The 13,407-nt window shown below is 40.3% G+C and overlaps 1 protein-coding gene across 4 annotated transcripts in view; it reads right to left on the bottom strand.

Moving 5' to 3' along the window:
- Positions 1 to 13,407, bottom strand: part of eys (EGF-like photoreceptor maintenance factor) — a 145,572-nt gene that overhangs the window by 112,746 nt on the left and 19,419 nt on the right. For 3 of the 4 annotated variants that reach the window (XM_088304338.1, XM_088304341.1, XM_088304340.1), the window contains exons 2-3: positions 3,334 to 4,130; positions 1,705 to 1,821 (exon numbers count right to left, since the gene is read on the bottom strand). In XM_088304338.1, coding sequence (XP_088160464.1) covers positions 1,705 to 1,821; positions 3,334 to 4,081 — 865 coding nt within the window. In that variant the 5' untranslated portion in view covers positions 4,082 to 4,130. Of the gene's footprint in view, positions 1 to 1,704; positions 1,822 to 3,333; positions 4,131 to 10,954; positions 11,094 to 13,407 lie in introns of those variants that run through there. The other variant, XM_088304339.1, reaches the window with a different exon arrangement.

Genomic DNA, 13,407 nt, shown 5'->3' with positions numbered 1-13,407 from the left:
AGAACTCCCAAGAAGCTGACGGGACAGCAGGGAAGCATGACTATGGAAAAGCACCCCGAGGAGTCGACACGCGAGAGACAGCAGCAATTAAAGCCCTCCGCCTCCCCTCCTTCCCCGAAAAATGGATTGAGAGAATATTAAAAAGAAAAACATACACAACCTAAGCATACAAATGTTTTGACTAATCTTCAGTTGATCTGACAATATTTACAGAGCAGTCTCAATTTCACAAGCATTGATTTATTTGGACGTTTATGCATGCGATGAAATGTGGGCCATTGACTTGGCAAGCCGCAATTCAACCGGGACCCCACACACACACACATCAGTACGGCTCCACAACTGTACTTTTTTTCCCCTCAGCCAAACAAACATGATGGACATGGAAATGGCAAATGAAATATCACAACACAAGAAAATGTAATGATAGTAAAGTATAAATCAGTAGAATAAAGAGACAGAAAATTCGGGTCCATAATTTTAAAAGAATGCGTTAGAAAATTCCTTGCTGAGATTGCAAGTGATGAGGCACAGCAACATCACAATGACATTTAAAAATTTTTTTTTTTGCATTTAGAGTATATTTTTCTTCCCGTCTAGAGCAGGCGTGGCCAAACTACGGGCCGGGGGCCACATGCGGCCCGTTAAGTCTTTTATTCCGGCCCGCCAAACTTGAAAAAAAGCCCCTGGGGGGGGCGCCGTGTGATGCTGACCCTGTGAAACATGCTTTTTTTCCCCCACTGTACCACAATAAAGAGTAATTGCAGTTCTACTCCAGTAGTTGGCAGTAGCGCTCTCCTTGCCCATTGTGCGCAGCGAGTATTTACTCTACGGTGTAGGTTTGCTTTGTAACGAAAATGCTATTATTTATAATTACGGCGGAGAGTGGGTGGTGGGATGGGGGCGCAAATTGTTTTCTTCTTGCAAGCGAGGGCGTAACAGAAAATAATTGAGAAGCACTGCTTTAAACCTATAAAGTTTTAACTGTATTTTAGGTTCAACCCGAAACGGTCACAAGAAAGTCGAAAACGTTTTGTGAGTATGGTATGTACAGTACAAGAATTCTTCAAAAATATTAAGAGTAACCTTGAAACGTAATCCAAAAGTAAAAAAGGAGAGGGTAAGGATTCAATTTCACCCCCGAAAAATTAAAAAAAATGTAACTCCCTGCTAAAAATATTATAGATAAATTTACGTTCCATTTTACGGCCACTCATTTAAATCAAGAAAGTGAGCAATTTATAACGACTTTTAAAGCTACGTTAAAACAGCATTGATGGAAGACCCTGCATAGTTTCATCATCGGGAAACAGAATGTTAACATGAGGCAGCCAATAGCGTCTGAAAAGTCGCAGCAGTATCAAACTTGTGATTTAAAAGCATCAGCAGGAACAATGCAATCCAAATGACATTTTAATTAGCCGCCGTAAACCTGTGTTTTATAAACTACGACACGCTCCGTTAGCCAGCAGCTATTCATGGCTTTTTACAGCCATATATGAGCAGTCGTAACGCTGCAGTCGCAAGAGTTTGATTTCAAGTTGCTGCTGCGATGAGGATGATGATAATGACAAATAAAGTTGGTTGAAATTGACAGCCTGTGAGGAAATCCTGATCTTGGATGTGGAAATGTTCTCATCTTTGACCTTTTCCCGAGAGAGCGTGGCTTTCTAGGTGAATCACGTTTGCTAAAATGCGGCGTACCTGAGAATTCAGCACCGCAGATGCACGTGAAGGAACTGGATGACACTCGAACGCACGTCCCGTTCGGACATACTCGGTCGCAGTTTTCCTTCCCAATGACTTCCGAGCAGGTTTTTCCTAAAAAAAAAATAGCTGATTAACGAATAGAACACAAATGGCATTTTACGTTTCCACCCCACTGATTATGCAGAAACAAGGATTAAACATAAATCATTTTTTAAACGCAAATTGTGTATTATTAATTTTGTTTGCTTTACATTTAAAAGTTGCTCCATACTGACGTATCCAACAAATAAATCACTGGACTGGAGGAAGGCTTGCATTCCATTTTAAGTAATTTCTCTCACAAATCTTCTTGTGGATTATTTAGTTGATTTTTTTTATTTATAATATTTTATTGATCCCTGAGGGTAAATCCTCCTGCACTGTGAAGCGAGGCGGCAGAATGAGGGGGCTGCACAACCGTGTCATGACCCTGAGTGTTTGGAAGTACAGAGTCTTGCTCAAAGGCATCTCTGCAGTTCATCGTTCAACTGCAGTGGGTCTTGAACCTGCTCCTGTCAGGTCCAAATGTTCTCACACACACTGCCTTGGCTGCCCCTATTATGCCAAACAAGAATGTTGCGCAACATGTCAAGCAAGCCTTAACAAAATATAATCACATGTCGATATCTGTCGTGTCAATTAAAAAAGAAATCATACGATACACAGTAGATGTAACAAGAGCTATATTACGTTGGACAGTTTGTCAAAGTGAAGGAGAATGAAGCTTGAAATTTGCTTCGTGAACCAGTTGTTGTATTTTTGAGTCCTGTAGATGGCGCTGTTTGTTTAAATAAAGGCTTTAAAAAATGGCAAGTCAGTGTGCTTTCAGCCCAAAGTTGAACAGAGAGCGCCATCGACAGGAGTCCAAAAATACTACAACTGGTTCATGAAGCAGTTTTGAAGCTTCATTTACTCATCACAAGCTGTCATCTCTCTCGAGATGTGCATTATATTAAGATAATTAAAAGAGGTTTCCGTGCTTGTTGGGCCTTGATGTGACAAAACACTGAATGGTTCATTGTGGAACACGAACAAGAGTCATGAGCGTAATTTTTGCATCCCCGAATATTGTTCTGCTCAAGATAGTATAATTTTAATCTTGGAAATGTTGTCAATGTTGTCACGTTTCCCAGACTTTGCTTCAGACAATATTTTGTTGGCAGCTACTTGCCTTTGTTTTTCAGACTTTTGATCCAGTTTACTGAGACCAAAAGCGGTTTCATTGTCACCGTCCAAGGTTATTGTACAAATTTGGTATCTTACAAAAGAAAACTAAAGAACAAAGTCATCAAAACGCATCAGTTGGATGAATACAGGTAGAAAGAAACTAAAGCGATTTGTTTTTTTGTAGCGATTATCTGATTTCAATTTAGATTTGAGTGCCTCGACTCATTTACTGCCATTGACGGCTAAAGACGTCAAAGATCCATTTATTTTTATTATTATTATTATTATTTTATTCATTATTATTATATTCGGCTGGTAGTGAATGAGTTAATAGGTGGAAAAGCGCCATACAAGTGAAAGCCCATTTGTTTTTTGAAAGCCAGTATGCTAAAAGTGATGGGTGGGTTTGTTTTTTACCAGTAAAATGCGGAGGACACAGACATTTATACGTTCTGTGGTTCAGTTCTGCCGAGCCGTTACTCAGGCATACCCCTTTGTTTTTACAAGGACTGTCCAAACAAGCGTCAAATTTTTCACAAAACCTCCCGGAGTAGCCGTGGTGACATCGGCATGAGTATGTCCCTTCCCGAAAGTCCGTTTGACAAATTCCATTCCCAGAACAAAGTGGAACCAGAGGGGAGGCCTGGCAAACTTGCGTCTTCACCAGCACGTTGAGCCTTAAGCCGTGCTTACACAACCGAGTGTCTTTGTCGTGCAGACCGATGAAGTAGCGGTGGCCCGGCTCGAGCCACTTGCTAACCACTTCTTGGCTTCTGTTTGTGTGCTGAGAGAAAACCAACTGGTCTTCTGTTAGCCCGTTCGCAGAACAACTCTCAAAATCGTCCTTCGACACGTTGAGAAGCCTGACACCGAATGACGTCAGCGTCTCATCGGTGACGAGCAAGAGTTTGTCACCATGCTGCAAGTGAAGCGGGCAAATCTGTGGGTAGTGAAGCGATCCACTCGGCTCCACTCCACCATGAGAACCCCAACAGTCTTCAATGGTACCACACGTGTTCTCCATTAGGGTCCAGTTCATTTGGAGGATGATCTTGTCCGGGTGCCACTGGAGTGCAACCGGTGTGTTGCAAGCGGTTAGACAAAAGCGCATGTGGATCAAGCACCTCACGAAGATGGGAATCGAGGAAAATAGTGACGTCTTCATGCTTTCTTCTTTGGTCCGATTTCAGGAAAGAAGTGGTGCCAAGGAATACCTGAAAGACAATGACACAATTTTGAATTAATCATTCGTAGAAGACATTTCCTAGAACATACTCAATTTTATTTTTATTTAGAGTCTTCAAATACCTTTATGAGACACTCGAGCAGCAAGCAATAATCATTTTCGATCTGGGGTTTTGGACAGTGATTTTAAATCTGAGTGGCAATTTGGTGTTTAAAATCCAGCTTTTTTTTTTTTTTTAATCATAGGCAGCTGGCTAAATGAATGTTTCTCTTTCCTCAACAGAATATTGAAACAGGCTTTGTCACGGTCCCGGTTGGATTACTCTAATGCATTTGATATTGCAATCAGCCGATCCTCCATCAAGCGCCTCCAGTAGTGCCAAAATGCTGCTACCGGTAGCAGGTTCAAAAATCAGTTTGGAAAAAATAAATCGAGTTAAATCTGGATTTAAAGTCAATGATGAGAGCTTTCCATGGCTATCATTATCATTTTGGCCTCATCTAATGACCCAACTAGGAATGTCCTAATCTAATCACCTGATCGGCTGAAATTTCCGGACAGCATTTCCAGCTGATCAAATTGTCCCAGTTAATGTATGTGTATGGCAACATTTTTACAACCACTGCACTCATCCTTGGACCAATGCTAATAGGTGAGGACAACCCGAAACTCAATCGCAGTGAAAAAGATGCTAGTTTCCTTTTTGAAAAGGAGTGAAATTTAATGGTCTAGTTAAACGCAACGTAGCTTTACATTTTTGTGAGAGCGACACAAAAATACATAAATGACAAGAAAAGTACTTGTCCAAAGATTCATGTGCTTGTTTCTTCCCCTCTTCTTGCGTTGTCGTCATTGTCTGAGGGCATTCACTGCAGTGCCGCTGACCACCAAGCGTTTCCCAGCAGCCTCGGCTGATCTAACGTTTGTGCAGAGAGTGACAACGCCGGATAAAATATTCTTCGTCTGCCCCAGCGGTGCCTGAATTTTCGTCTCGGGCTGAGAGATGAGTTAAAGCAGACTACACAGTGTTTTAACCCTCAGGCCAAGAAGTGTCAATGCCTCCTTAAAAAAAATGCTGACTGAATCTCGTATCAAGAGAAGATGAATGAAAATAGTAAATATTCTCATGCGAGCGTCGTGTAAACAGTCGACTGCTTTTCATCAAACGCGTTGATTGATTTTTGTTAAAGTAGAAGACGATGTGATGGGGCTGCCAAGTAAAAAGGCCTCCCGCATATTTTGGGATTTTACCTCTTAGCACAGCAGGAACTCCGATACAGAAAGTTGAAATGCAATTTTCCCCGATTTCCAAGTGCTGCTTTGCCCCACTTTTTCAGCACTCTGAGTGTGTTTGTGAAAAGGGTAAGTTGATTAGAACGTTTCACCAGACTCGGCAGTGTATTACTGTGTGCTTGATCAAACACCTGTAGTCGGCACGCAGAAGCAAAACCTCTGCCAACCGTTCGTTTTTGCCTCTAATTTGGAAAGGGCTTTGATGAGTTTAGCTTCATGAATTTATTTTTTATTTTTTGCTAAAGTAATTTAAGTCTATGGACAAATTGAAGGCCTAAAAATAAAATTAGCGTTTCAGAGATTTAACATTTAGAAGAACAATTCTTGGAATGCACACACGGCGCCCTTGATTAGAAAAGAAACCACATTTAGTTAGTTCACGTTTTCATAACTGGAGCATTCTCGAACCAAACAAACTGAGGTCGAAACGCATACATGGACACCATAAAGGCATATGACATACCTTGAGTACAATGACAATAAAGGGATTTCTATTTCTATTCTATTTCTATTTTCCATAACGTTTAAAAAAAAAAAGTTAATTATATTGTAATGACCAATGATCACCATGGCATTGGCATTGGAGAATCATCGGTAACACACAATTACCACAATAGTGAGGTAATTCTTAACGGTGAGGTTCAGAATCGTCAAGGCAACAGGCTTTGCCCCAAATGCAAATACATTAGCTACGTTTCAGACCACAAAACGAGATGGACGTGAGCTAATGTGGGGATGCTGCTATAGACGTTACACAATCGATTTGTCCTATTTTGTCACAGTTCTCAGCGCAAGCTAGCTTGTTAGCAATTTCGTCACATTCATTCATGCCATGTGGCAGCCCAGAGGACAAAACGTTTTGTCGTTCCAATACAGTCTGACATCTTCTGACAATAAATCCACCAGAAACATGAGTGAAGGATCAGAAAAAAAAAGAAAAAAAAGCTTCCAGGTGGTTGTGGCCGAAGAGCATGACGGAGCAAGATGCTTGGACACAAGCTCGGGTTTGATCAACTCACGCTGGGTCGCACAGATGAAGGTGTCTTGTGATCCCAACTCCATGCTTGACAATATAAATTGATGCTGTTCCAAAGCCACAACCATTGACTGCAGATAAATACATAAATGGATATATAGCTTAAAAGATCACATAGTGCATTAGTGAAATATTAATACTATCTGATAGAACAGATTCAATTCAAAGGCCCCTCAGGTACTTATTAATTATTTGCACCGGTAGTATTTTGCCCATACTGCCTTAAATGGACTAAATGATGAAGTCACCATTAAATTGAGTACCTCTGTGGATGAATTAAATCCTGAAAGCATAGGATGGGATAAAACCCACTGTAATTTTTTAACAATATTAATTTAATACATCCCATTGAGACAAACAAAAGTGGCATCAAATGTCAATACTCATTAAAGTCATATTGCAATAATTAGTTCTGTGCCAGGAGAGACATTCCGTCACAATGAAAGGTTATGAATGCTACTGGACTTAATTTGGTAACTACCGCGTACTAATTATGGAAAAATGAAGCTTGAAATCTGCTTCATGAACCAGTTGTCGTATTTTTGGACTCCAGTAGGTGGCAGTCTCTGTTCAACATTGGGCGGAAATTAAACCGACTTGCCAAATTTTAAACCCTTTATTTAAACCAACAGCGCCACCTACAGGACTAAAAAATACAACAACTGGTTCATGAAGCAAATTCGAAGCTTCATTTTCCCATCACTACAGTATACTATACTCAACAAGGTTTCAATAATATAACGCATTCGCTTACATATCGTACAGCTGCTGCAAATCGACTGCACATAACCACAAACTGGCCACGGCAGCGATCTCCAAAATGAGAGAGTGTGCTGGGACACGACGATGACACTTTTATACCCCTTGTGCACAGCGACATCAAACTGACAACATCGACAAGCGTCATGAGTAATAGATGAATGCCAGCGCAGAGACTAAAACCCGACATTTCTTTGCCCATATCTACCAAGAAGATAAAGGTCACGTGAGGCGTTGCGCGCTGTATGCTCCGGAATCCGTTAATACTGAGCAGAATCAAATATAGATTTTTTTTTTTATTGATTTGATCCTATTTAAAGATGAACGCAGTTGGGAAACGAAACCACAATCCATAACCTTAATTATGTAAAATGTCACGTCACGAAATCACAGATAGTCGTACTGTTGGATCGCGCTTCAACAACGAGACCTAAAATCTATACGACGATGTCCTAAAGATATTGGTATTGATTGAGATTAAACCGGTCCACATCGAGTAATAGTTCTAGTAATAAGGGCCAGTTGGGTCAGAAGCAAGGTCAGGAATGTGCGAGTCAATTGTCTCCTCTCAGCGAGATGCTTTCATTAAGACTCCAGCGTTCTCGGACGGCAAACACGTCGCTGCGCAGAGGGCAACGGATCAAAGGGAGGCGGCGTAAATCTTTGATTGACCGATCGCACCGTCAGGAAGACACCTGATCTAATTGGACAACTAAAAGATCACTTGCTGGCTCGTTGTCGTGCCATGTGACCAGAATCGTGCAATCCAATTTTTTAGAGATATTCGACTGCATGGAATAAAATGATTTGGATCGTTTGAAGTATAAATTAGCACGCCTAAAAATTCCACAAAATTGTAAAGCCATGGTAATTTGTCATGATGATTTCCTTGATTCAGATCTTTTGACATCTGCAGGAACTGTTTAAGGTTGTTTGTTGATGTGCTGTCGGCACTGCAAGTCCGTCATTCTCTTTTTGCTAGCTTGTGCAGCAGCCTTGACACAAACACAGAGAAATATCTCTTCATGTAGCAAGCTTCCCTCTCAGCCAAAGTCTGTGGCTTTTCTGTCATAATAAGTCAGACCCCCAAAATTTTTTCAGGGTGGGAAATCACTGCCAACTTCGATTCGATTCTTAATCTAGAAGTGAAAGGTCACAAAGAGGGAGATGAACTTCATGATAGAATCAATTCAGCGACATGCTAATTGGCTCTAAAATTGTGAACATGACAAAAGCACCGACTGTAAAATAATAAATAAATAAATTGATGTCCAGAGTCAGCGGCGAGTCACCGCTGCCCTCGTGCAGCCATGAGCAAAGTGGCTAGCGGAGCATCCCGAGTCACACTAAAGATCACTTACTCTCCCAGGGAGGCTTTTCGTATCATCATCGGCAATAACGCTGATGAACATGTGCGCCACTCGCCCATGAAAACGAACCTCTGGCTCCGTTTTACTGCTTTATAGGCTTTCGTTGATTACGATGGAAAAAACTGATTTTATTTTATTTATTTTTTTTGGGGGGGGCATGTTGTTAACATTTGCGAGTACCTTGACTGAGCGACATTAAACTCATTGTTGCCTACGTCTCACTGAGTGGGTGGTCAAATATCTTCAAAATAACTTCAGATAACAGTAAGCACAGCGGGAAACGTATACTCTAGGAATGTGGTGCTTATTTGTCAACTTCCAAGTATCTTAATTAGGAAGGAAAACCATGCCATGCAGCAAGACAAGCCAAGGAAAAATGCTCGGTCTTGTTGCTCATAAGAATAATGAGTTATTGTCCATAAACAACTCTTAACACTGAAGTTAAAAAAAAACTTCATTACTTGCGTCTTCAAGTGACAAGTTGGGTCGAACCATTCTCGTATGGGGCAGAATCTGTGTTTTTAAAATAATGAAATTGAATAAACTACTGACAATAGCAATCAAAGAGTCAAACGCCACATTAAAGGTCTCAAACTCAGAAGCTGTGACTGCGAGGCAAATCTGCTAACCGCTAGCAACATCAAGCATCTCCCACAAAGATTTGGACTATTTCTGCTTTAAAAAGTCACACCAAAGTTATTGTCAATATGTTGAGCTGCTGAGTCACATTAAAAGACATTCGTCACAGAAAACAGAGCATTTCACAGTGAGTAAATAGTGCCATTGCTCTTCCAAAAAGCATCTATTAAAAAAAAAATTTTTGACAGTGGATCAGTTTGAAATATGGCAGCGAGTAATGGAACGAGAGAGAACAGTTACAACAAGCTGTGACGAAAATCATTGCGGGCGACACCATTCAATTTTAGTGAACTTTTGGGTTCCGCCACTGACAAAGATAAATTTGGTGGACGTTTGAAAATCAATTGAAAAATGGGACCGGTGTAAAAGTGAGAGCCGATATTCCGCCATCTGACATCATTTATCAAAGGCCATTATGTCGCATCCAAAATAGCTTGGGTTCGTGTCCTGACAAAGATAAATATTTAAAATATATTGACTGAAACTCATATAGATTTTTGTGCAATATGACCTCGGGCTATGATTCCAAATAATTAAGGTCACTTCATCAATACGGAGCGGCACGTCTAAATAATTTACTCATTTACTGCCATTGACGGCTAAAGACGTCAATTATAATTTTTTTTACTCAGCTGGTAGTGAACGAGTCAATAATAGTCCAGTCTTTACACGTCTCCAATACAAAAATGAAATTTCATTGTCGAATATTCCCAATAACATGTTTAGTCCTTTGGCCTCCTGCGGTACTTTCTTGTTTCTTTTCCTATGCGTTCCGAACTACATGGAACATTTCAAAGAGTCGCATGTTTCTAAGACGAAATGCCGAAAAGACACTTTGAACCCTTGACTAAATGAGGTTTCCACCTCAAGCGACGTCGCTTCACCCTTAACATCGACTTCACCACAGCGACTTGAAAACAAACATTTTTTCCGTGAAGATTTGCCACTGCGGCCAGAGAACCATTACAATGTAGAGTTTTTTTTTTTCCTTTTGGGTAAATACAATGTTTTCTATATTTTCTTTCAAACACATCCAACATTGAGGTCCCAGCATTTAAAAAAAAAAAAAAAAAGATGCCGTCTTTGAGGCTGCTCAGTCGCATAATCATGATTTTGTTTTTGCTTGTACACTCACAGAGCAGAAAATTGCTTTGTGACTTTCTAACAGCTTAGGGCACATTATTGCATCAATTACAGATTATTTTTTTTGCCAACTTTGCATTACCACGGAGTAGGAAAAGTTTACAATTGTCACAGCTTTACCATCCATAATGTTTATCACCGCCGAGTTGGTCTCAATACGACATTTCGTTGCATGATGCCGACTGCAATTATGGCATTACGTGTTAAAGTTGAGATCGTATATTATGCCCATTTTAATCATCTAACAATGCAAGTTTTCTAAAACGTCACATTGAAACGGTTGCGAATGGTCGAGGACACACATTCGAATGGTTTTTGCATCAGGTTGATTTGGAAGGAGTGGAGTGTTTGGGTGCTATGTCGCTTCTCTTGCGCTAATCTGGACTTAAAAAAAAAAAAAAAAAAGGTGTTCTTTAAACAAAAGCTTAGCAATACATCCGGCTGACATGTCTGTCTGAACCCTTTTTTACAAAGGCTAGGCCGAGGATTTAGCATGTCTGGGTAATCTGACGATGGGGCCATCTGCTAGTGTATGCAGAGCAGGCAGGACGGCGCTCGCCTCTGCTCGCTGTCAATTAGACAAAAATCTTTGCTGGTACGAAGCATGCTCACCATTAAGTTGAAAAGGATCTTCGCCCTGTGAGGCCGACCTGCAGCATCAGTTTGCGGAGTTTCTTATTCAGAATTGAGATGTGTCGCTCCCCGGGGAGTTGGACAGCTCAGCCATTTCGGATGAAACTGTTGCTAGGAGATGTGATTAGACGCTGAGGACTGGAGGCGTGCCGGCTTGTAGGGGAGAGGCCCCAAGGGGCACAACGGGGGCGGAGATACAGCCTGCCTGATTGATTATTCAATTAGGCTTGACTAATTATTCAGCAGGAAAGCCAAGCCATTATTTTAGGGAACAACTCAGTTTGTCATACTACATGAGGGATTGGTGTCCAAAATAAATACAAATTGTGGACCATAAAAACAAACACCAAGACCAGATATCACGTTAATTGAATACGTTGGCTGATGTCACTGCTTCCTCTGCGATACATTCTTGAAAGTTAGTACATGTATGAAGTGTATACTGTTCAACTGTCATCATATTAAATGATTTAATAAATAGATTAAGAAATGTGGAAGTGGAAAATGTCAGCAAAAAAACAAACAATGAAAAAAAAAATAAGAAATATATTTTATTAGTTGCTTCTTGGCAGGTTTCTGAGGGCAGGAAGACAAAAAAAACGAGTAGAGCATGTGGAGTAAAAGGTTGGTCTACCTTTCATGTCATGGAAACTAATTTTTTCCTGACGATATAATTTCCCAGAAAGTATCACAGCCATATTGTGGTTTATTTTTCTTTTTTTTTCTCTCTCTCGTCTCTCTCTCTCTCGTCTCTCGTCTCTCTCTCTCTCTCGTCTCTCTCTCTCTCTCTACTTAAAACTATTGCGTACTAACAACATATTTGAGCAAAGCCAGTCTGTGCGCAGAGTTACATTCAACGTTAGCAATCCTGCACGGACGATGTAGTCGTCAAAAAAATGTAAAAAAAATCCTATCCAAGATGAACGGCTATTTTTGGACTATATGCTGTTGATCTGGAAAAAAAAAAAAGTACGAATTTGCAGGTCACTTAACTTTGAAATCCAGCTCTTTTCGCCCCGGAACAAGATTCTCCAGTGCTTATATTATACTCGCATTCAGTTGTTCTGAGGCTGTTTTGACAGCCGCTATATGAGAGTTTGCAACAATGACCTATATTCCTTTAAATGAAAAGTTACATTCACATCCCCCGCCGCGCCACTGCAATCACTTTTCTACCGAGTGTTGTTGAGCAACAGTATGAGTCGAGGGTAAAGGGCCTTACGACAGGACAATTTGGTGTCAGGGGAATTTTGAGGTGAAACCGGCTCATTTCAGTCAGACGGAATTCCTCCACGCGGACGGAGATAAAAAATTTGTACCTCATGAGTTTAAATTGAAATTCTTCAATTAGATACCTTATGTATTTATTTTTAAGTATTCTTAAAAGTGTGATCCCAAGAAATGTTATATTTTATTTCTTTGCATAAGAATAATTTAAGGATGGATTTTGGGAAAGCCCTTCTCATCAAAATGCATGAAAACAAAACATGTGACCTTAACATTTGATATATTTTATCTCCGATGCTTTTCCTGGTCAAAGACATTTAAGCTGGCGAATTCACTTGGCTCCCCCACTGTGGTTAGATTAATGAGTTGCCCTTTGGCTCGTAACGTTGGCAATATTTCCTGCAGCTTCAGGCCTCTTCATTAGGTGTAGAAATATTGACCTTCGCTGCTTTTTTTTTTCTTATGAGAATGTATAACCCACAAAAGCACGCATTTATCTGTATAGCACTGCAAACAATTTGCAGCATTCCACCTTATCCGGTATGAAAAAAGGCTTTCATGTCTGGCCTTGTTATCTAAAAATATGCGCTTATTTAAGCTGGGAGTTGTATTTTATATACAAAGCATATTTCATACCACACAGCCTCTAAGTATTGATGGGTAAATGAAGCTTCAAATCTGCTTCACGAACCAGTTGCAGTATTTTTGGACTCCTGTAGATGCCGCTCTCTGCTCAACATTGGGCTGAAAGCACACTGACTTGTCATTTTTTAAACCCTTTATTTAAACCAACAGTGCCCTCTAGAGGACTCCAAAATACAACAACTGGTTCATGAAGCAAAATTAAAGCTTCATTTTCCCATCACTACCTATAAGTGTTATTTCATCAAATTCTTTGCAGTATTTACAATAACTGCCATCCAGATATAAAACTGCGTTGTGACTTTTTTTTTTTAAATCATCCTGTTTTGTCAATTATGCAAGATGTGGACCAACAAGCCAACAGTGGACATCGGCATTATATTGCAACACAATTTTAGCTCACCTTGATTTGAATGCAAATACGATGAATGGCTTATTTTAGGTGAAGCATTATAATTGGAAAAGTCTTTAGTCCTTGTCCATTGATCAGCAGTTATTTGTCGTCCTTTGCAACACATTGCCGCAGGACAAAAAAAGTCTGTGGGCTTGAGGCTCTTTGTACT

This window comes from Idiotropiscis lumnitzeri, chromosome 9, assembly GCF_059441095.1.
Source record: "Idiotropiscis lumnitzeri isolate Australia: NSW breed Sydney's pygmy pipehorse chromosome 9, RoL_Ilum_1.0, whole genome shotgun sequence".
Taxonomy (NCBI): Eukaryota; Metazoa; Chordata; class Actinopteri; order Syngnathiformes; family Syngnathidae; genus Idiotropiscis; species Idiotropiscis lumnitzeri.
The sequence above is the reverse complement of the archived record's forward strand: the minus strand, read 5'-3'. Positions and strand labels throughout refer to the sequence as shown.